The sequence below is a fragment of the Lingula anatina genome, chromosome 1 (genome assembly GCF_051362555.1).
Source record: "Lingula anatina isolate TDL-2025a chromosome 1, LinAna3.0, whole genome shotgun sequence".
Lineage (NCBI taxonomy): Eukaryota > Metazoa > Brachiopoda > Lingulata > Lingulida > Lingulidae > Lingula > Lingula anatina.
The window spans coordinates 17020351-17041329 of NC_141767.1; the positions used below are offsets into that span (position 1 = coordinate 17020351).

The following is a 20979-nucleotide window of genomic DNA, read 5'->3' on the forward strand; positions in this document are numbered from 1 at the left end:
GTCAAATGTTCAAAAGCACAACGAAGCTCGGTTTTTGCTCAAAATTAAATAAGAAATAAGTCCACATGACTGATATTGTCATTTATTTTAATGACGAAATGAAATTTGATACGAAGTTACAAGATGGGGGAAAGTTACTACATAAAATTACATAAACTTATAAAACATACATTCCCCATATGATAGAGCAAAAAGTTGGCGAAGAGCAAACCAATGGCCTAACATTTGGTTATGTATATGTATGGGGATCTACACATTTCCCTAGACATCTACCCCTAAACGACGTCACATTCAAATTAAACGTATAACGAAACCTACATATATTCTAAAAGACTTGTTATTTATAGACTATTACATATAATTATCAATACACAATTCTAAGCATATAATGGTTCAAATAAAAATGAGAAAAAGCGTACAAAAGCAAATTTATATATGTTCAAATAGCCCATTTTCGTTGTGATTGGGAGATAAACCACTGCGCTAATTGTGTTAGGTGAACCTTCGTTGTGCAGGAATTGATCATTGTACAGAAATAAATTTTGAACGTTAGATATCGATCGTTTTTTAAAAGTATATTTACTGAGATTAATAATTGTTATATGCTAGCTTTTGGCGAGATTAAAAGTAAAGGAGACCTCTACGATTGAGTTTCAATACGCGTTAAGCCTAAGTCTATTCACCTATGCACAGCCTGAAATAATCCAGCGCATATAAATGGCATTACTTTGTAATGGGTATTAAAGAACTATAAGCAGTTCTTTGAGTTTGAATAAGCTCATTTCTTTAATGAGCATGGGGGCGAATTATTTTCTAGTATGATATAGGAACGAAAGAACTTTATTTAGTGTCAAACCGCACTAAAGCGTAGTGCTGGTACATGCACATATATTAATTCTAAGGTATAGGCACCATTTATGAAAAAAGTATCCACTCCAGTTGAATTTATGTTTCGAAGCAATGGCAAAGAATGAAGCAGATCTCGGGTGCAATAAGATATAAACATTGGAAAAATTCGTCTCCAACACTGAATAACTGCGCATATATTTCAGGGCACCATGCAAGGTTACTACATGTAGTAGGCCCACATGTTCAAGGAGTGCGCAATGTTATATATGGAAGTTGGCGTAAGTGTCAAATCTCCTGGCGTACTCCTCAACTGCAGCATAACAGAACCTGTATTGCTCCTGGAAAGAATGAATTGGTGATAAACATTTACGGTGAATGATACTGCACAGTAAAACTAACTCTACCCATCCACAGTTCGTTCATTTACAGCTACCACATAATTCTAAAATTATGACGAGCGAAAGATATACACATATGAAGATATTTCACAAGGATTCTATAGCAAAGTCAACCACATACCAAACTGTCTATGAACTTCGGTATGTTGATTCGCACGGCTTTGACTGTGTGAAACACGTCCACCTGTTGTTCCACTTTCATCTTCTCTAATATTCTGGACACGGCACAGAAAACGACATTCTGGTGGGCTCCGTTCCTAAAATAAAACTTTTCATTACTTTGAAAAATTAAATAATTTCGAATTCAGATGGAAAAAGTGTAGGCCTACATTTATACACTTAAAAAGACACTTAAAAATACACTTAAAAAGAATGATGTTTTAAACAAACATTTTGACACATTTAGATATTAGATTCCATGTGCAACACAACGCAAACTTTATCAATACCGTAAAAGTGTGAAGTGAGAAAATAATGGCCAAGTACCGAAAATAGAAGGGACCATTCCCACAGATATTTGGATCAATCTATCTCCCTGGGGAGTCTCAATAAATTGCTATCAAATTAACCGGTCACGCCTAGTAAAGCTGTTAGGGGGTAATTATCTTTACCCCTAGATGATTTGGTAGGCGTGACAGACATTTAAGCCTCCTGAGCTGATAGCAATTTAACGTGAACCCCATGGGAGTTAGGTTGATCTGGATGGATCGATCTAAGTATGGGAACCAAGTCTTATTTTCCAATACAAACCATGTGAGAAGATAGGTGCAGGTATAAAAAACAAGCAAGGAGCCGACTTAAAAGAAAAGATGAATAAACTAGCGTCTTAAAAAAACAGCATCACGACGTGATCCGAGATTTTCTAAATGAGTTTTAACTCATATATTGTATATTAAAATATACAAAAATTTCACACACACGCGCGAGCGAAGAACCATTGTTGGTCGAAAGCAAAATTATTTGTATCTTATTTAAGTGAATGAAATGAACTGTAATTGACTATTGATAAGCTATTTACCCGATTTCTACTTTTTAGCGTCAAATCCTTGACAGCACAAGAATTCCCAATATCGTGCGTAGATATCACTTCCACTGTGAAAGGCCCATAGGTCGTAGAACCAGATTTAGGCACGTACATTGCATCTGTCTAAAAAGATAAATACAGTAATAGTGGATAGAATGTGATATGTCATCTTGATAGATAGTGTTCCAAACTAAAATATTAAAAAAAAACAATAAAAAACATCAATGTTGGTATATTTGCAATATCGCATCCTAACGAAACAGTCTCAGGGCAAATTCAGTGTACATTTTTATGAGTTATGTCATTATGATTATTTTCATTAATATATAATTATCCTACACATGTAACATAAAGACTTCACTTAAACAAGGCTTACTCTTGCCAATTCTGCTGCTTCATTCACCATGACTATTGTAGCAGAACTATGATCATACATTATTCTCCAGAAATCCACCACAGTATCAGATAAAGGCATCTGCGTCACGATGTAGGTATCAGCACGGCGGTAACCCTGGAAGAACCATTAAAATACCATAATGAATACTTGCAGATATACTCGATGCCTATAAGATATGCACACGATTATACATGTAAATCACCGTGTTCAACGATTCTATCCTACCGTATATATTTCAAATATTGCAATGTTTTAATATCAGATTCAATACCTCGTTAAAAACAGAATGAACTGGCTTACATCGATGAAGACAGCATTGATGTTGTCGGCACCGCATCCGTTTGCTGGGTTAATGTTCCTGACACGGTTTTTGTTTACATTGACTGAATCCAATGCTGATTTGTTGGTGTCGTCAGATCCAACAAACATGTGTTGAAGAACCTTAAAACCAACAAAAACACATATAGATCTCAACGTGTAAAAGTACTAAATGCTGTAATCGAAAAAATAAAAATAATATGATAGCGTATTAATAAGACTGTTGTTTCATAAACTGACTTAGATTATAAACTTGGGTCCAGATACACATCCTTTACCAGTTTTTATTCATCTTTAAATAGGTTTGATTTTTATTTTTTGGAGGAGGGGGTATATATGTAGTCCCAATACGTATTTTATTTATATCACCTATATTTTAGGCTACATATTAAATGTATTTAACCGTTTAATATTTTAACGTGTATCTAATAAATATTGATTGCGTGTTTGAAATACACTCACAGCAAACTCTCTCTCTAACTTTGATAGACCAGACTTCATGTCCACCTGTTTCAGTCTATGAAAATGCGGCTGCAATCTCTGCACCGGGTCTGCACCGGGTGTTCCCGCAGTACCGCTCCTCCAACATGGCATCGTGGATGAAGAAGTATTGCTCCTGCATTAAAAAATGCAATATCTTGTTATAATATCTGATGACCTTCAACCAAGTTATCATAACAACAGACTAAATAAGGAATGAATTACATACAAATGTTTATATTTATAAACTATTCCTCATTGCAATATAGAATTTCTATAACATACTGGTATAACAATATATATATAGCCATAACCCGCACTACTGCATGACCTTCGTTTGTATCATCATCGGACGTGAACCTCTCATCTGTTGAACAAGATTGAATATGTTTATCTTCCCTTCAGCCTTGGCTTGGTCTAACAGGTAGTCCAGGGCGATGAAAGTCCCAGTCCTACCGACACCAGCACTATTGGAGAAATATTTCCATATCAATACCAGGACTCTTTTCACTCAAATAAATAAATAAATAAATAAATAAATAAATAAAACATTTGCTGCACTAGCAAAACGCACCAGTCCACACTAACCAATGGAATCTGTGCGCAAGTGTGTGTATGAGCTCCTCCCTGCACCAACCCATTGTCCAGTCCTAGCCCCCAGCGACTTAAAGCTCTTTTCCAACACCCCCTCCACAGCAACCCATAACAGATAGTCCCACACGATAGAGAGTCTTGTTCCCATTAATTCGCACAGCTAAGTCACGCCCTAGTTTTTGACCCACTTACGTCAGACTAACCCTAACCTGTATAATTAAATGGAGGGTGGACTCTGTTACACGGACCCTTAGTTTCTTCACAACGGTTGACTACAGTCTTTAGTTATCTTCAAATATGTACAAGTACCGGTATGTATCACACTAATACAGCAGATAGGTTAACTGGTTATTTGCCTTTATAAACATTCTAACTCATCCAAACCTGCTATGAACAATGATGGGACCTCGACATTGCGCCGTTCTCTGATAACTTTTGACCTTATCTCGGAACTGCACCAAGCTGAGGCGTTTAGGGGCACTCCGTGGTCAGGCCAGCCGGTGAAATGGAATTGTTGCACTGTTCTGATGGAGGAATTGGACTGAAACAAATTATAGGTACAACTACTATCACTGACAAGAGTTTATCTTCGATATAGCTGGTCTACCTTCACATCACTAACGGTAACGGTATATTTTCCATATATTTTACGTATAGTTGGTCTACCGTCAACCTACCACGCATTACAAGAACCATATACCCTCGTATACTATATCTGCTAACCGTTTTAAATAACATATTGGTGGGAAAACGGTTGTTAAGAACCGCTTCACTTTGTTAATTTATTTAACAAAGAATTTAACTCTCATCTGATGACTTAACCATAGATATATGCAGCGTTCGCACTGTAAAGTCTGGGTGAGTCTCTTCCTTCTTTAAAGTCACGGCTATGAAGCCAAATTGTTTGCTGTCTTTGTCAGGCCAATAGTTAGCGCACTTTGCCTGATTATATTATATTATATTATATTATATTATATTATATTATATTATATTATATTATATTATAACCACGTCAAATATATACTGGTGTATAGCAACTAAAATATCACGGAAACCACTCTTATCCAGCAAAACAGAAAGTTTTATAATCGTTTATACATTATATATATATATATATATATATATATATATATATTAATTTCCCAAGCACCTTAGCATCCTCCGTCAAGTTGGTCAACATGACAATCAGAGGTGAATCTTACCAGACCATTCGCCAAAAATCCTCCAAATACTCCAAAACAAATATGTTAACATGCATGTATAAACAAGAACAGAAAAAGTGACTCCAAAGCCCATAAGTGTACTTACATCTATATAGTTAGCGTTGATGTAATCAGAATGGGGGTCATCAGGTACAGGCCTACCCAACTACCAGACTCGGCACCGAATGATCCAGAATTCACCGGTAGATCAGACCACACTACCCGTTTTCAAGGTGTGTATCAGATCGCATTACACAGTATCATACCCTGAACAAATTTTGAGTGGTGATGCAATGCTTTTCAACCCCGCTGAGAATCGTCACTTTCACATCGCGTACTAGGCAAGAGCGGTGTCGCGTCTGATACTATGTACTGCGATCTGATACACACCTTGAAAACGGGTAGTGTGGTCCGATTTACCGGTGAATTCTGGATCATTCGGTGCCGAGTCTGGTAGTTGGGTAGGCTGAGGTAGCAGACTGAGCGCAACTCGGGAGTGGTCGTCTGTTATAAAAAATTAATATATAAGGTAGAACTACCATGAGACTGATAAAAGTGTATTGTTTTGTAAAATTGTAACAAAATGAACGTAGTGCAAGTGAATGAAGGCATCAATCTCACTGGAGTTCAACTAGCCCTACTATAATGTAAACTGATATTTTGAATAGACGTACGCGTGGTGTATATACAGTAGGCCTACCGGCATATTCGCAAATGTAAGACTAAAATACTCTCGCTTCGCTGCTAACTCAGAATAACTAGCGAATAATGTTCAAAATGCACTTGGATTGACTTACATGGCATAATAGTTTCAAATCTATTCTTCGTGTGATTTTCCGACTTTTGGCCCGCGTTACATTTTGCAGTGAATACAGTGGGCAATTTCAACAAAATGAAAGGAAATGGCCAAACCATAACTGTCACCTTGTCTATCCTCTACACGAACCCTCTTATTTTTCTTAAGTTCAGTTTGTAACACATAAACTTGCTTGAACGAAAGAAAGCACGCTCTTCAACCCTCATTATTTAACCTTAAAAGTTCATTTTTTTCTGTTAACGTATTGTGTCATGATACACTTAAAATGCATTTTATAATAAGACCTGTTATTTAAATGCAGCTTTTCATCTTTCTCTCTTTTTCCTTCCGAGCAAGTAGGCCACACACTAGCCAGGGAATAAGAAATTGCCTCCATGGCTGAAAACTGCTTTAGGCTATATTGTCGAGTTGAATATGCTATGGACCTACAATACAATTCAAGTACAACACACCTCAAACTCCGCTTTCAGCGTTTCCCTGGTTTTCGTCTTCATAACTTTGAAGATGTCATCTCAGTAGGACACATACTGTCGAAAAGCGGTGTACTTCGGCACGTCATGATTGTCCATTTGCTACGTCCGCGTAACAAAATAGCACGAGAATGGCTACTCATTGAAAATGGGTACGTTGCACGTAAATCTATATTGAAAAAAAAAAAGAAAAAACTACCGTGGCTTGAACTTTTATATTTTAGAAAGTGAATACGCATTTGTTCTTCTGTCGAAAAAGTGCATAGTTTTACCAATAAACCGTCAAGAATTCTTACCACCGCGTCCTGAATTCAGAGGACGGAATTTTTTACAAAACCAAAAACGCATATGCCTAGGGAGGGACTATAATGCGAGAAATTTGTTTACAAATATAACATTCGCTTAAATTGCGAAAAATGATTGCTAACGTATCAAGGTTTTCAATTTTTTAAGGAAAATCCCGCACACTCTTTGGTTTGTCAGTCTCGACGGAAAATTTGGGAAGTTGTCAAAATCAGCGGAAATTTACTCCCGCGCAAAACCATCGAATAAAATACCCATTTTTGCCGCCCTTCAAGCAAATAAACACCTTTATTCACTCTAAAAAGTTCCAAACTAACCTCAAATTTCACATAAGGTTCTATGATCCACACTAAGCAGCAAACTACTGACCTTGAACTGGTTTGATTCGTAAATATCATGTGACAGAAGTCATGTGACATGCGGATAGGGCCTTCAAATTATACTTTTCTTAAGTTCAGTGTCATCACAAATAAGGTTTTCAGTTTATTGGGACAATGACTGCATGAAATAATAAAAATATAACTTAAATTTAATACTGAAGAACCAATTTTGCCTCTCGTTTTGCGAGAGTTCGCCCAAGGAGTTATAACTGTTATAACTCCTTGGTTCGCCTGACCTATTTTCATTGGAAATCCCGCAATTTTATCACGAGGGTGGACAGGTTGAGTAAATTGTGCGGCCAGTTTTGAACTTGCGGAAATTTCTGACCTACACATGTAAACTATATTTGTAGATTGTCACGAGGTAGGTATAGATTTTCAACAGAAGTCAGAAGTTATACTTTATAGTTTTTTCGTCAAAAGTTATACCTTCCCCCCATCTTCAAGAACAAAATTACATGCGCTAAATATCTATAGATTAGATGGTCACTATAATTTTTTAATAATAATTGATTAATGCTGCATATTAATAGGCGATGGTTTTCAACTTATTGTTGGCTTATAATACTCAAACAGAAAGACAAAAAGGAATGGGAAATGAAAAAAGGAGGGAAACAGACATTTTGCAGTTTAGTATACATTAATCATGCCCTCTCTAAGATTCATGAGCAAAATTTGCAAAATAATGCAAAATAATGATATTGCGATTAATGTTGAAATTGACACTATTTTGAAATTATATACATTATCACACTTGATCACAAAGCTTTAATGTATTTTATGACATTTTTCTTTTCATTTTATTCACAGTATAACTAGTAAACACTGTGACAAAAAAGGTTCACATGTTCTTAAAAAGCCGGTTGTACTTGATAATTAATGCAAATGAAGTGTACTGGTAATGCATTGTAATGTCTTGGAATTTTTTTTTCCAAAAGTATTTAACATAAAACAACCAAAGAGTGCATTTTTAAATTATATCATTGACAGTCCAACACATGGTATAGATTGTAACAGCATGATGCCTTGGTTTTGAAGGTGGATTTATTACTATAATCATGTTAATTTATCATTTTTTTCTACTATCATAACAGTCCAGATAAAATTGTTCAACATGTTTCACTATGTTGTATATGTTGAATAAAGAATTTGAAAGAAATATATATATTCGTTAAAAATACTTATCTGTCAATAAAAAATGAAGGAAACGATCCACTCATCTTATCAATGTCACATGTAACACAAATAACATTTAAAATACAGGGCCAAGTTTTATAAAGGACATTTAGCACTAACCAGTGTTTAACTCTAACCAGACCTAAACAGTCTGGTAGTTAACTGACCTTTATAATAATTATTTAATCTAGTTAAACACTGGCCAGTTAACTAATTGGTTGTTTTCCGTCAGAAGACTGTATATGAAACACAATTTAACCATCTTTTAGTTAATGGGTGTTAGGAGAATTTATTCACTGGTTAGGCTTATCCACTGGTTAGTGCTAAAACGACCTTTATAAAACTAGGCCCAGATTTTTTTAGCTTGCACATTTACCACTGAAAATTTTGACCAGCGCCTTAGATATTGTTTTTGCATAAATATCAGTCATAGCATCGTAATATGGAATTGGGACTAAAACCTATACAGACAGTAACATACATCAAAAAAAAAAAAAAAAAAAAAATAGAATTACCGACCATATTTAACACAAATATCCGCCAAAGTGGGAACAGATAAAAATGTAAACAAACATTCAGTTGGGCTCGTCTTGGCCGATATATGACGTCAAATCTTGTCTTGACACGATCTTCCTACAAATACAGCTAAAGCATTTGTTTACAACGATAGATTTGAATAAAATTTAAGCCACACAATTATGGCTTTTAAACACATTAGGCAGGCTCTGGAATTTCCCGCACACTCTCTAGTTTGCAAATTAAAATGAAAGTTACGATGTTGCCAAGGAAAAATGTCACCGCGACGTGTGAGTTTGGCGAACATAAACCCGGTCAAATCAAACATTTCAAAATGAAATATTATATGGGTATGAAGCTTAAATGCCCAATTAATATACCCACTGATTGGAAGTATTAGATATTTACTTTTGCAGATAATATTGACATTTTTCGGTCAAATTTTTATTGTTTCACAAAACGAACGCGACGTAACGTAATGGCGCATGAAAATTAAAACGACGTAAAATCCCTACGCCGTGACAGTATGTGTCCTACTGATCTATGGAAATATCTGTGCCCTTCTCCACACTGTCATCCGAGTGTTCCCAGTTGAGTTCCATGTAGGGGTTTTCCGGCAGAGGGTTATTTGGAAGTTCGTAATCTGTATGAAGATTTTAAAAAAGGGAAATACAGTTGATGGGGATAACCATTAATAGGCCCATTATCTTAAACTTAGGCCTACTTGTTTTATCAACTGGTGAAATAAATAAAAATAAAAACTGAAGCATGCACTAGGCATTTACGTAAATATGGTATATGTGTTTCAATTTTTATTCCTCATTTGTTCGAATCTACAACAGGATATCCAAAGCATAGGCCCTATAGGCCTACACTTCGAAAATTGTACAAGCCTCAAATCACGCCATTGAAGCTGTACTGTAGGCCTACATATCTGTCATCCAATATAGCCTACGCCCCTGAAATTCATTCTACATACCTTCTCTGTCTTTCTTTAGATTTAACGTCGTCATTTCTCTTTCAGGTGAACCACTTGGACGGTTGGCTTCGCATCCAAGCCCCCGCCTTCTAACAAAGTTTAACATAGGTCTATTGTGAGTCATACAGGATATAAAATATATAGGCCTAAATTTATTGCAAATTTACTGGTGTAGCTCTTACCGATACGTACTACCAAATGCCCTCCTATGTTAATAAATTAATCGTTTCTATTTCTATAGAGTAGATCGAGACGAATGGATTGGAACGAGACAAATGGCATGTGGGTTTTATACTTTCGGACTTCGTTGCATCAACATGTTGATATGTAACTTTAATGAATATCCATCAGGTTACACTTAAATAATGCCATACTCCTGATTGAATACAGAAAAAACTACGTGTTATACAGTACTCGATTTCCCTGAATATCCCATCATTATACATATATATAGGCCTACCTTATATATACCAAAACTGCGATAGCCACACCTGCCACAACCAATATGGCTGCAACAACTCCTCCAACGACGCCACCGATAGGTGGATCTAGAACATGGACAACCGGTAATCATAACATAGTTGACGTGATTGCAATGTGTGCTAAGGAAGCTGACTTTGTATCACAAATTACTGCTGATTAGTTTACTCATATTATAAATTATTGAAATTTTGATCATTTAGACCCCATTTCCATAGATTTTAGATCGATCTATCCCTGTGGGGAGTCTCACTTGATTACTGTCAGCTTAGCCGGCTTAAGCGTCTGTCCCGCCTACTGAAAGCTGTAAGGGGGTAATTAACTATGGTGCGCGCTCGGCTGACTGCAATTTAGCGTGAACCCCCAGGGAGTTAGGTCGATCTAAATCTTAATCTCTGGATCGATCTAAATCTATGGGAAAACACCCTTAGACGTATTTCATCTGTATAATTCTATCTATTCCGTCTGCATTAGTATGACGGTTCTTTAAAGGAACTTACTGTTCTTTTTACTCTGTTGTGTTTCTTCGGGAATTTCAGTTGGAGGTACATTTGGCGCTAGAAATATTATGATTTCTGAAGACTAATACCTGTATAATTTGGGGACTCTGGTTTAACGAATCGTGTACAGCATGCAATACAATTAAAATACCTTTACACGAAAATTCATTAGACAAGAAAAATAAAAACTTATATTGCTTGCATTTCGCGTGTTAAAAGAAGAAATCTGCTACACGTAACAGATGGTATATAACAGTTGGAAACTTATTTCAATTAACGTTTTAATCAGTACTTCATACCTCTAGGATGCGTCCACGTAACAAGCTGTGATGAATTCCCATACCCTGCCGACGTTCTGGCTTTCAAACTACACGTATACCTAGTCCCCGCTGCCAAATTTTTGAAAACATTACTTCTTGTTGGCATGGTGAGATTCTGTTGTAAGTTAATATTACCATCTGCGTTGCATTCAATCTGAAACCAATATAAAAAAATCATGGAAACAACTGTCTGTTACAAAAATATACAAGACTATAACAAAGATTCAACATCTGTACTAACAAATATCAAATAGTTACCTTGTAACCAATTATTAGCCCATTCCTGATAAAAGGCTCTCCCCATGAAAGTTCTAAGGATGTTTCCGACCGGCGTGTAGTGGTGAAATTAGTAGGCGGTCCAGGTTCTGTGTAAAATGATTAAAATATGTGAGACCTTTATTTCAGCTAAATAAAACTTAAACATTAACAACATAATGTCTACGCAATATTACTCTACTTGTTTTCACTGATTAGGAACTTGGCTTGTCTCAATTTACAAACATTTCTATTTAATACGTACTTCCTTCAACTGTTATAGTTTCAATGATGTCACTATAATCTCCGTAACCAATGATGGTCTTTGCACGAATCTAAGGTAGAAATGGGGATTTTAGTCATCAAATAATGTCTAAAAAGGTAAATGTCTAAAATACAGATACATCAGAAGCAGTATTCAGTAACAATCTCGTCTATGCTTCCACTGTTATACATCATGTATATAATTAAAACTACAATCAGATTTTTATTTGAAAACAAAAATAGGTAAATACAATACCGTTTTTGTCAAAATACTTCATGATTCTAATAATTGTATATTGTAGGCAACAGATGCAGCTTTTTGCAACTTTGAGCTAATATACACCATTTCAGAAAAATGCATATGCGTTGAAAACTAACCCGAAACCGGTATGTTTTGTTGTATCGAAGATTTTCTATAGATTTCTCCCGAAGACCGGGGTTCACGCTAGCTTCTTTCCAGTTTTCTCCTCCAATTGCATATCCTATATCGTATTCAGTTATGATTCCTCTAGGAGGTCGTGGTGCTTCCCAATACAACTCTACGGCGTCGTGACCTCGACTTACAACGATAGGCGGTTCCATTTTTGGTGGAACTGAACAAATAAACAATAATTAGCTCGCACCATTATTCAACCATATCTTCGAGGTAATAATGTAAAGCTCCTGTAACACCGGGATTGCGAGAACAAATTTGGACCCACTCTCACCGGTGTGTATTAAAAGAAAAAAGACTATAATACTTATGTCTCCTTGATTAAAACGGACAGAAAGAATGAGAAAAAAATTAAAGTGACAAACACAAGTATAATGTTCGAAATTTGGTTGATGACGGCCGCTTTTATTGTGAGTCCCTCTAATAATTGAAATGAGGTAATTTTAGTAGCTAAAATTGAATAATTGAAGTATCGACGTTCATATTTTTCGTTGCTAGGAATAAGCAATAGCACATCGGAGTGATTGTCGTCCTGCCAGCACATATTAACTGGGGAATAAACTAAGACATAAGTTTCTTGATTTGTGGACTTTCACTACACGAAGTCAATGACTAAGTGCCCCGTGTCGTCACAGAGCAATTGCACCAGTTGTTTGTTTCTACCAACTTACATTGTACGTTCAATGATGATAAATATAATCACATGCAATTGAATTGATGCAACGTGCAATTTAATGTTGCGCTTAATCCATATGCATATGTATGTGATATGCTACTCACAATACCAAGCACGGCCTTATCTGTTGAGGCACATGTACAGTTATGAATACCCAAATACGGTTCAAACTATTATCTTGGTTTTTGACTCAAGAGACGAGAACACAATTCAAACACTGTATTGTATAAGCTATTAAGTTAACCAGTAACAAAATTATCGAACAGAGGTTTTTGAACTAAAATCAACGCCGTCGTACATGTACTTATACATGCCACGGGGCTGATATCAAAACAAAAGGATTGCAGGGACCGATACAATGAATGAGACGGAGTGACTGCCACGTGCGAAAGATGGGCAGGAAATCAGCCAACTACTCACAGAAAACCACTGACACACGTCCCTGTCAATACACACGCAACCACAAACCATTCACGCAAATGAAAATGATTGGACGGTGACCGCAATTAGGCAGTAAACGCGGGGAAAGTCCATTCTTTGATATCACCCCATGCGCGGTGATATCAGCGTGTTCTATTCAAAGTAAGGGGGTTTGGGTGGGGAACACGCACGATTTCCCTTTGTATGTATGACAAATAACGCACTGTTACCCCCTCGCCCGATATACACGATAGCACGCCTCGCTGGCGCTCGGCATGCTATCGTGATATCGGGCTCGTGGACAGTGCATTATTTACTACATATTATATGGATTCAAAGACATATGGTTCAGTCTGTACATGTAAAAGTAGGCAGAATACCTACCTCCCTCCGGTGTGAGCCCGTAAAGTGTGAACACTGGACCTTCAAGATTCAGATTGTTCACCGCTGATATGTAGATTGTATAATTGCTGTGGGGAAGGAGGTTTTCTATGAAAATGTCCTGACTTTGTTTAACATCCATTACTTCCACATTTACGTTGTCCCCGAACTCCCCTCTGACGGACAGTTTTAGCTTCCTGAATCCTTCACACCTGTGAACCGCTTCCGTCATTCCCTAAGACGTGTACATGTATAGTATGGTATCAAATGAGTTTCAAATTGTGGATAAGGTTAAAAACGAGCTCGAGAACACAATTCAAATCCCATTTGCAGAAAACAACATTCGAGGATAGCTTTGAACGCTGTTTAAACTCTCTAGTGATTGTAAAACGTTGTCAACGTGTGTTGACATACATGTATTAATCAATCTTTCATCGATTTAGTAATGAATTAGAGCATAAGATGAAGTTACATATCCATGCATATACATGTAAAACACCAGTTGCATAACTATAATGGCGCACCTGTGTTCGTATAGTAATCCGCGAAGCATTCCAATGTGCTTTCAAGGAAGCTATTAGAACTGGTTGTGGTATGATTGCAGGAGCTAAAAGAAAACATAGCCATATGTATCTATAAGTACAGGTATGAGAGGGCGTGTGATAGGTTATGAATGTGACGTGAATTAATTGTACGTATATTAAAACAAACACACAACTGACATTGCGTAGTATCTAAATATGAATGTCGTACTGTTTCATAAAATCTAATGAAAATGAAATTCAGATATAATGATAGATTTGATGAGCATACTGCCACATGTCCGACTGTATATACTAGGACTTGGCTTCCCCTGTTGTCCTTCCTCGTCCTCTAAGGATACAGTGAAGTTATACACGGTGTACTCGAGGAGATTTTCAATGGTGGCCGACGTTATATCCGCAGATGAAGTTTTGGTACTATCAATAGCATGACCGTCTTTCCAGGCTCTGGTGGTGTAAGAGCGTACGCTTCCTACACCTTGGTTTATCCCCGGGGACCAGCTGTCCCAGGTTAAGGTGACAGAATGAACCGTTCTAGAGGTAACTGTAGGGACGTTCTCAAAATGCGGTCTTTCTGTTTGAGTGTGGTAAGAAAAGATTATATTTGCTATATCGGCATATTAAAAAAATCAAATAGATTTTTATTTTAATAGAATAAAATTGTCAAAAGTAATCTTGACTAATGAAATCTGTGTAAATGGTGACAAACATGCCTGTTTCCAAAAGTAATGCAATACATAACAGAGAGAAAGGTGACTTACGTAGATGACATCCATAACCTTTCCAGTAGTTTGCGCATCCTTTAGTGCATTTGAAGCCATTAGCTATACTGCAGACAAAATCATCTATGCAGTGGCACGTGTATCCACATGTTGGTCCAAATGTTCCAGAGGAACACTCTGCAATTCCATTTTAGAAAGAAAATGGCATTAAACAAATCTGAAGGTTTTTGTATATTAAAAACGAAAACGTGAAAACGAAGTTATTATTAGAATTATCTTTTGGAAAACCATCAAATTTACGGTTAATTAACTGCTCTGTCCAGATACAAAAGATAATGACTAGATGATCAGTATGTCCAGTATATGCATGTATAATCTTCGTATAAACTGCTCCATAGTGACAGTAAGTATACTCTACTCTTTTCGGAGCCAAATGATTAAATAATAAAAAAAAAAAAACTCAGAGAGTCCAAACCTCTACCAAGGCTGCTCAATTCTCATTATTATTACTTATGCACTGATCAACTAACACTATTTAATAACTCAACACTCATTATTTACTTTCATAAATTAATAAACTGATGAATTAGCCCAATGTCATTGGTCAACTGATTAATCCACTGACACACACTGCTTAGAGTTACGATATTATAATTGATTGAATATATGGATATATTAACGGTATTTTGTTTTTCTGTCCCAAGAGGCGTGTAATATATGATATATATTGTATAAAGACAATACTAAAAACAGTTTACGGTTCATATATCACATAAATTTATTTCATCTTTATGGTGCCCTACCTGTCTGACACACGTTGTCTTCATTCCTCCAACCATCCGCACAACCAGATGTACAAGCAAGCGTTCGCCTGTCGCAAACTTCTGCTGTGTTCTTACAGTTGCAGCCATATCTGCATTCTGGACCAAACTTCCAATTATTGCAGTCTAAAAAATATACCTTATTTTTACTTATACTTAGTATACTTCTAAATGTGTACTAATAATTGCATAAATGAGTAATAATCACATGGGCTCCCAATGAAATATTAAAGTAACTTGAGAGAAACGCACGTAGTTATCTTTCAACATAAAATAAAGATGAAAATCCAATCTGCAACAAAAAATGTATAAAAATAAGACCCTTATTACTTTTACCGAAGAAACATAGCAGTTAAATTACCTTATTTTGCATCAATTAATACAAGTTGCTAGAGTACTCTCTTACCTTGATGCTTGGACCCTTTAATCATCACCTCACAGAGGGTCAAAGGTACATGCTGTACGTTGTTATTCAGACTAACCCTCACAGTCTTACCAACCACAGGCGCAGGATTACAGGGCAATTCAACAGTTCCACCGCGAGGTACCTTCTCCACTCGACTGGCACATTGATAAACTGTGCCATTTGCTAATTTTGCTTCGATTTCAATATTCCTTAAACGATCACCACCTAACAGATACCATAAAACAATAACTGTCTTCTGCCATTCTGATAAATTTATGCAAATAAAATTTTTTTTAACCTTGTCTAAAGTGTTTTCTGTGGCATCTTATCCCCACGTTTTATGGACATCATTCAAATTCAAGATGTTAACAAAACATATTAAATACTCAAGCAATTACTTGGGCCTTCCCTGTTCACCAATGTCACGGAGTAGATGGAGTACGTGTCGCCAAGGTCAACTTTCCACCATGGGGCGTTTTCCTCCCGTGTATGTGAGCAACTGCCAGCTTCGAAATCCGTGTTTGTATTGCCATCTATAGCGTATTTGGCTGTCCAATTTACATTATTGTGACGAATATAACTAGACTGACTAGCAGTCTTTCCAAAAGCAATGTTATCTGAAATATTGACAGTTAAATGTTTGCCTGCTAGACGTATTGGTTTCATTACTTACAACATGATTTTACCCTACAACATATTTACATAAAATTTATCCAACCATACATACATTTAGTACCGTTACAACCATTCACGATTATTGCTACAAACTGCTGCAGATAGTCCAATTCATATTTCTTGAAATTTGGTAAAAGCTTATTGTGGATATACTATGCATGATGGTATTACTCACAGCCAAGACACAGCCGAGTTGCTGATTACGTGACACTTTAAAGATTAAAATCTTACATGGATATGTATACCCTCGGACAGTGACTTCGCACAGCTGCAAAGACGCTGATCCTGATTTGGAGAACTTGACGTAGCGACCGAGAGCTGGAGGATCCACCGTTTGCTCGAAAGAACAAGTAGTCATCAATTGTAAGTTACCTTGTTGAGTTGTATCATTACCAATGTACATGCTGATTGTATGACCTTTAAAACAAGTAAAATGTACATCGTTAAATAAGTTATCCCTTGTTGCAGACAAGACTTGCAATTAACCATGGTATTGCATAACAATGTTGTGATAGGTTCGGCCCATGTGGGGTCCCAGGCCCTACTCCTACAAAAAGGGAATAAAACCTCATTCGCTATATAGTGACAACGTATTGCAAAATATCTTGATTGCATCATATATTTGTAAAACACTTTTTCACTCCAGGGGAGAGGGGGGAACACACTAGGGCCACACAATACATCCGTTCATAATACCCTGGATGTTGTATTGATATAGTACCGTTTATATAGACTATTTAAGGCGGGTATTATACTATTGTACTATTTATACTAAACAACCGTATATTCAGAGCATATACTAGTAGCCCTGTCCCATCACATCTAGATATTTCTGTCAACCACATGCGTAGGTAAACAATGTTTATAGCAATGAGGATTTCTTCGCGACAAGAGGTGACATTGTACATTTTGTTTACATTTCAAATTTAATAATGGTCATGTTTGTAAGCTAAACAGAATTTATTTTTGTACTTACAGCCGCTTGACCTGATAACCGCCACAGTGCGGATGACGTAGAGACCTCCCAGATCCACCCGCCACCACGGGTTGGTGTCTTGGTTTGTTGTTGCACACATATAAACAGCAGTGCTGTTGTTTCCGTCTACCGCTAATGATGATGGGTGACTGCCCTCAATACTTGATTGTGATGTAGTCTTTCCGAAGGCTAGATTGTGTTTTTCTGAAGAAATCCCATTCAAATTACACGACTAGGCATTCTAATAATTATAAAACAACTGGCATGAACAACCTCCCAGTCGATTAATCTTATCATTCTGATGAGAGAAAAAGAAAAAGTAAGTCCACGGGGAAGGTTTACTGTACATTTGAATGGTACATGTATGTTAGGTATAACTAGCTTTTACTTCAGTCAAATAAGTGGTTTAATCTCAATAATTTACATTTTGAAGTACGTTCTTAGACACAAGTATTTTAAACATAAAATACTGTTATATCTGTTGGACCCCACCTACCGTCCACACACCCTATCCCCCAGGGGTTGTCCACACAGTGACCAGGGCAGTTTGGGGACAGCGTCTTCTGACACGTTTGACCCTGTTTGCAGAAGCACCCAGTTGTTGTGTCACATACCCAGCCGAAATATCCGTCACCAGCAGAACAGCATTGACTTTGATGTACTAAAATAAAGTATTTAGCCATTATGTTACTTGCAGGCCCAGATGCGTCACACAAGCGGTTGTATTTTAATCTCAACTCCTGAGGAAAACGAGATTCTCTGTCTTCCCCCTAGCCCTCAATATGACGATTTATAACAATTATTTACTTTTCTACAGGTAAAGGCACGATGCTTGATGAGATAAGAGATGCGTCTGTGCTGCGTTATTTTTTATGACATTCACATAATTAATCGGCAACAAATAATGGAAATTTAGGTCCTATGCTTGGGGTCCCGAAAGACAGAGAGTGAGTAAGCAACATCGAACTTTTCTATTCCATTCAAAATAATATTCTTAGAACTCTGAGGATACGTTAGGTTTATGTTAACAGAGCGTTATGAATCGCGTTTGGAAAATGTTTCCAAGGGATAATGCTAAAATGAAATAGACTCATCCCACCTGACACCCCACCAATGGAATGGACTCCCACCACCTGACACCCCTCCAATTCAATGGACACGCCCCTCTGGAGACCCCTCCACCAATGGAATGGACTCGCCCCACCTGACACCCCCTATCATGGAATGGGATTGTCCACCTAACACCCTCTCAGATAGAGGACATATTCCTCGCATGTCCTCTGATGTCCTTTTCACTTACATATCCCACTGGGACTTATTCATTCTGGTGTGAGCTGAACTTGTCAGCAAGTTTATAGAATGTATTTCTTAAAATGAACTTTTAATAATTCACTAGTTCATCATAAGCACCAAACAACTATCAGGATTACATTAAGTAATATTAAAAAAATATACCTTTTTGATAAAATTCGTTAGTTTTGATAACTTTTTTAAACCCTTCGCGGAAGTAAACTCAATCAAAAGTTATATACGTTAATACAACGTGCTGGCAACGTTTCTCGGATCGATGATAATATACGGTGGCAGAAGAGAAGTAAGTATTGTTAACGTTTGCTGATGGCCTTACCAATATAACATTATGATGTGAGAACATTATCAAAAGCTAGGTCATTTCTTTTGGCTTCCCTTCCCACCCTGAAGTAATGTTAAACGCGTTTCGTAACTCAGTCATCGGTGATTCTGATCATTATTACTATTATTATTATTATCCCTCAGTCGAAAATTTTCTTTTGAATTCGCAACACGTTTCAGTTTCTGACTTAAAAAATGCACAATTACTAGTAACTAATTCTCCTTGGGCTACGACTAACCAACCAACCTTTGATCTTTCTTTCCTGACACTCGATATAACTGTGTAACAAATTGGGAAAATTGAAAAGTCGTTAAGTAAGTTTCTAAACTCACTTAAACTCAAGATTTTAAACTCAAAACTGTGTCAAGATAGCCAATCGACGAGTGACAAGGTTAGTCAGGGGGTGAATGATTAGATTAAATTTGGCGAAAGGTTTGGATTAAATTAGTTTATTCTTTACTTAAAATACTCAAACCACTCCTAGTTGACTGGTCGAATCACAAGTTAATGGGGCTAAGAAATCAAGTTCTACATATATTAATTAGCAAAAAGACTATTTAAGTTACTCCATCTTTCGAGGTCCTAGTCCCATCAAATCCGCATGATTTATGACAGCTACGGTTAGCCTTACAGACTTTCACCAACCCAAGATAACTAGCAACAGAATACGTGTGTTAAAAAATTAAACAAAAGAAGACGCTACGTAAGTTATCAAAAGGAACGTGTTCAGTTGATTAAATGAAACCGTTCACTTAATAAAATAAAACTCATTTACCTAAGAAAATGAGGATCCATATAATCAGGAAGTAATGCATCGTTCAGCGTCTACGACGTCCTGTAAAACACGTCCTGTGTTCACAACGAGCTATTAAAGAATGCGATAAGGTACGCTAAGATAAAGGTTTCGTCGAGGTAGCTCTTATCTTGAAAGTGTAAACACTACAAAATCGATCAATTTGATAGCGCAACTTTTAGCACCAGTTACTGACAATAGCGTCACCATCTGCATAACAGTACGTACATATTAATTATTTACTTGTAAATAACTGGTAAATAATCTCTAACAATTTAACGTCACAAATAATGCAAATACAGAAGTTTTCATGTGACGATATGCGTGTTTTAATATCGATGTTATGTAACACGAATTATTAAGTTAAAAAGAATAAATTGCATGAATACTAATACCCCTGTATATTGTTCTTATTGTGTTCAGTAAAAGCTTTAATCGTCGTTATCCCAGTACCAAATTGTAATCATCAAGTCATGGGATTTATCATGCGCTGGTAATCTTTAACTGAATACATATATCTTTGTCACTCGGATAAAGAAATTAATCCCTGCATTCTATCTCCTTGACATCCTTTGCCAATCAGTAAGTGGACATGATCGAGACTTTTATTATACACGTTCCCTATCAACGAGACAGGTAACAAGTCGCGGTGCTTGATCTGATCATGAACAACTTTTCGAAATTTCTCTTACATGAATATTTGTATTTTCTTAGCTTCTGTATTGGACCCTTGCTTATGCTTTTCTGCTGTAGAATGAATGATTGGGCAAAACATATAA

At 36.7% G+C, this 20979-nt stretch overlaps 2 protein-coding genes across 2 annotated transcripts; both read right to left on the reverse strand.

The window, feature by feature from the left end:
- Positions 1 to 1109: 1109 nt before the first annotated feature.
- LOC147764022 (receptor-type tyrosine-protein phosphatase alpha-like) lies at positions 1110 to 3580 on the reverse strand. Its single transcript, XM_087001805.1, has 6 exons — positions 3449 to 3580; positions 2969 to 3109; positions 2648 to 2782; positions 2384 to 2394; positions 1369 to 1504; positions 1110 to 1187 (listed from the first exon to the last, which is right to left on the reverse strand). Exons 1-6 carry the CDS (start codon positions 3578 to 3580, stop codon positions 1110 to 1112), a joined length of 633 nt encoding a protein of 210 aa, XP_086857931.1.
- Positions 3581 to 7546: 3966 nt separating this feature from the next.
- On the reverse strand, positions 7547 to 20292 carry LOC106177428 (uncharacterized). The gene is made up of 19 exons (XM_087002203.1): positions 20183 to 20292; positions 18271 to 18435; positions 17775 to 17978; positions 17030 to 17215; positions 16522 to 16740; positions 16124 to 16348; positions 15700 to 15843; positions 14936 to 15073; positions 14446 to 14748; positions 14157 to 14239; positions 13636 to 13867; positions 12101 to 12315; positions 11724 to 11793; positions 11462 to 11568; positions 11183 to 11357; positions 10884 to 10940; positions 10364 to 10451; positions 9904 to 9992; positions 7547 to 9567 (listed from the first exon to the last, which is right to left on the reverse strand). The coding sequence occupies exons 1-19, from the start codon at positions 20220 to 20222 to the stop codon at positions 9458 to 9460; spliced, it is 2850 nt and encodes a 949-aa protein (XP_086858329.1). The 5' UTR covers positions 20223 to 20292; the 3' UTR covers positions 7547 to 9457.
- Positions 20293 to 20979: the final 687 nt, after the last annotated feature.

Coding starts and splice junctions, on each gene's coding strand:
- LOC106177428 (XM_087002203.1), bottom strand. CDS start 20,222: ATGCATTACTTCCTGATTATATGGATCCTCATTTTCTTAG. Junction 18,436..20,182: donor ATGGATCCTCATTTTCTTAG/GTAAATGAGTTT, acceptor ACTTTATTTTAG/TACATCAAAGTCAATGCTGT. Junction 15,844..16,123: donor TAAAGGGTCCAAGCATCAAG/GTAAGAGAGTAC, acceptor TATATTTTTTAG/ACTGCAATAATTGGAAGTTT.
- LOC147764022 (XM_087001805.1), bottom strand. CDS start 3,580: ATGCCATGTTGGAGGAGCGGTACTGCGGGAACACCCGGTGCAGACCCG. Junction 3,110..3,448: donor AGTTAGAGAGAGAGTTTGCT/GTGAGTGTATTT, acceptor GTTGGTTTTAAG/GTTCTTCAACACATGTTTGT. Junction 1,188..1,368: donor CGAAGTTCATAGACAGTTTG/GTATGTGGTTGA, acceptor CATTCTTTCCAG/GAGCAATACAGGTTCTGTTA.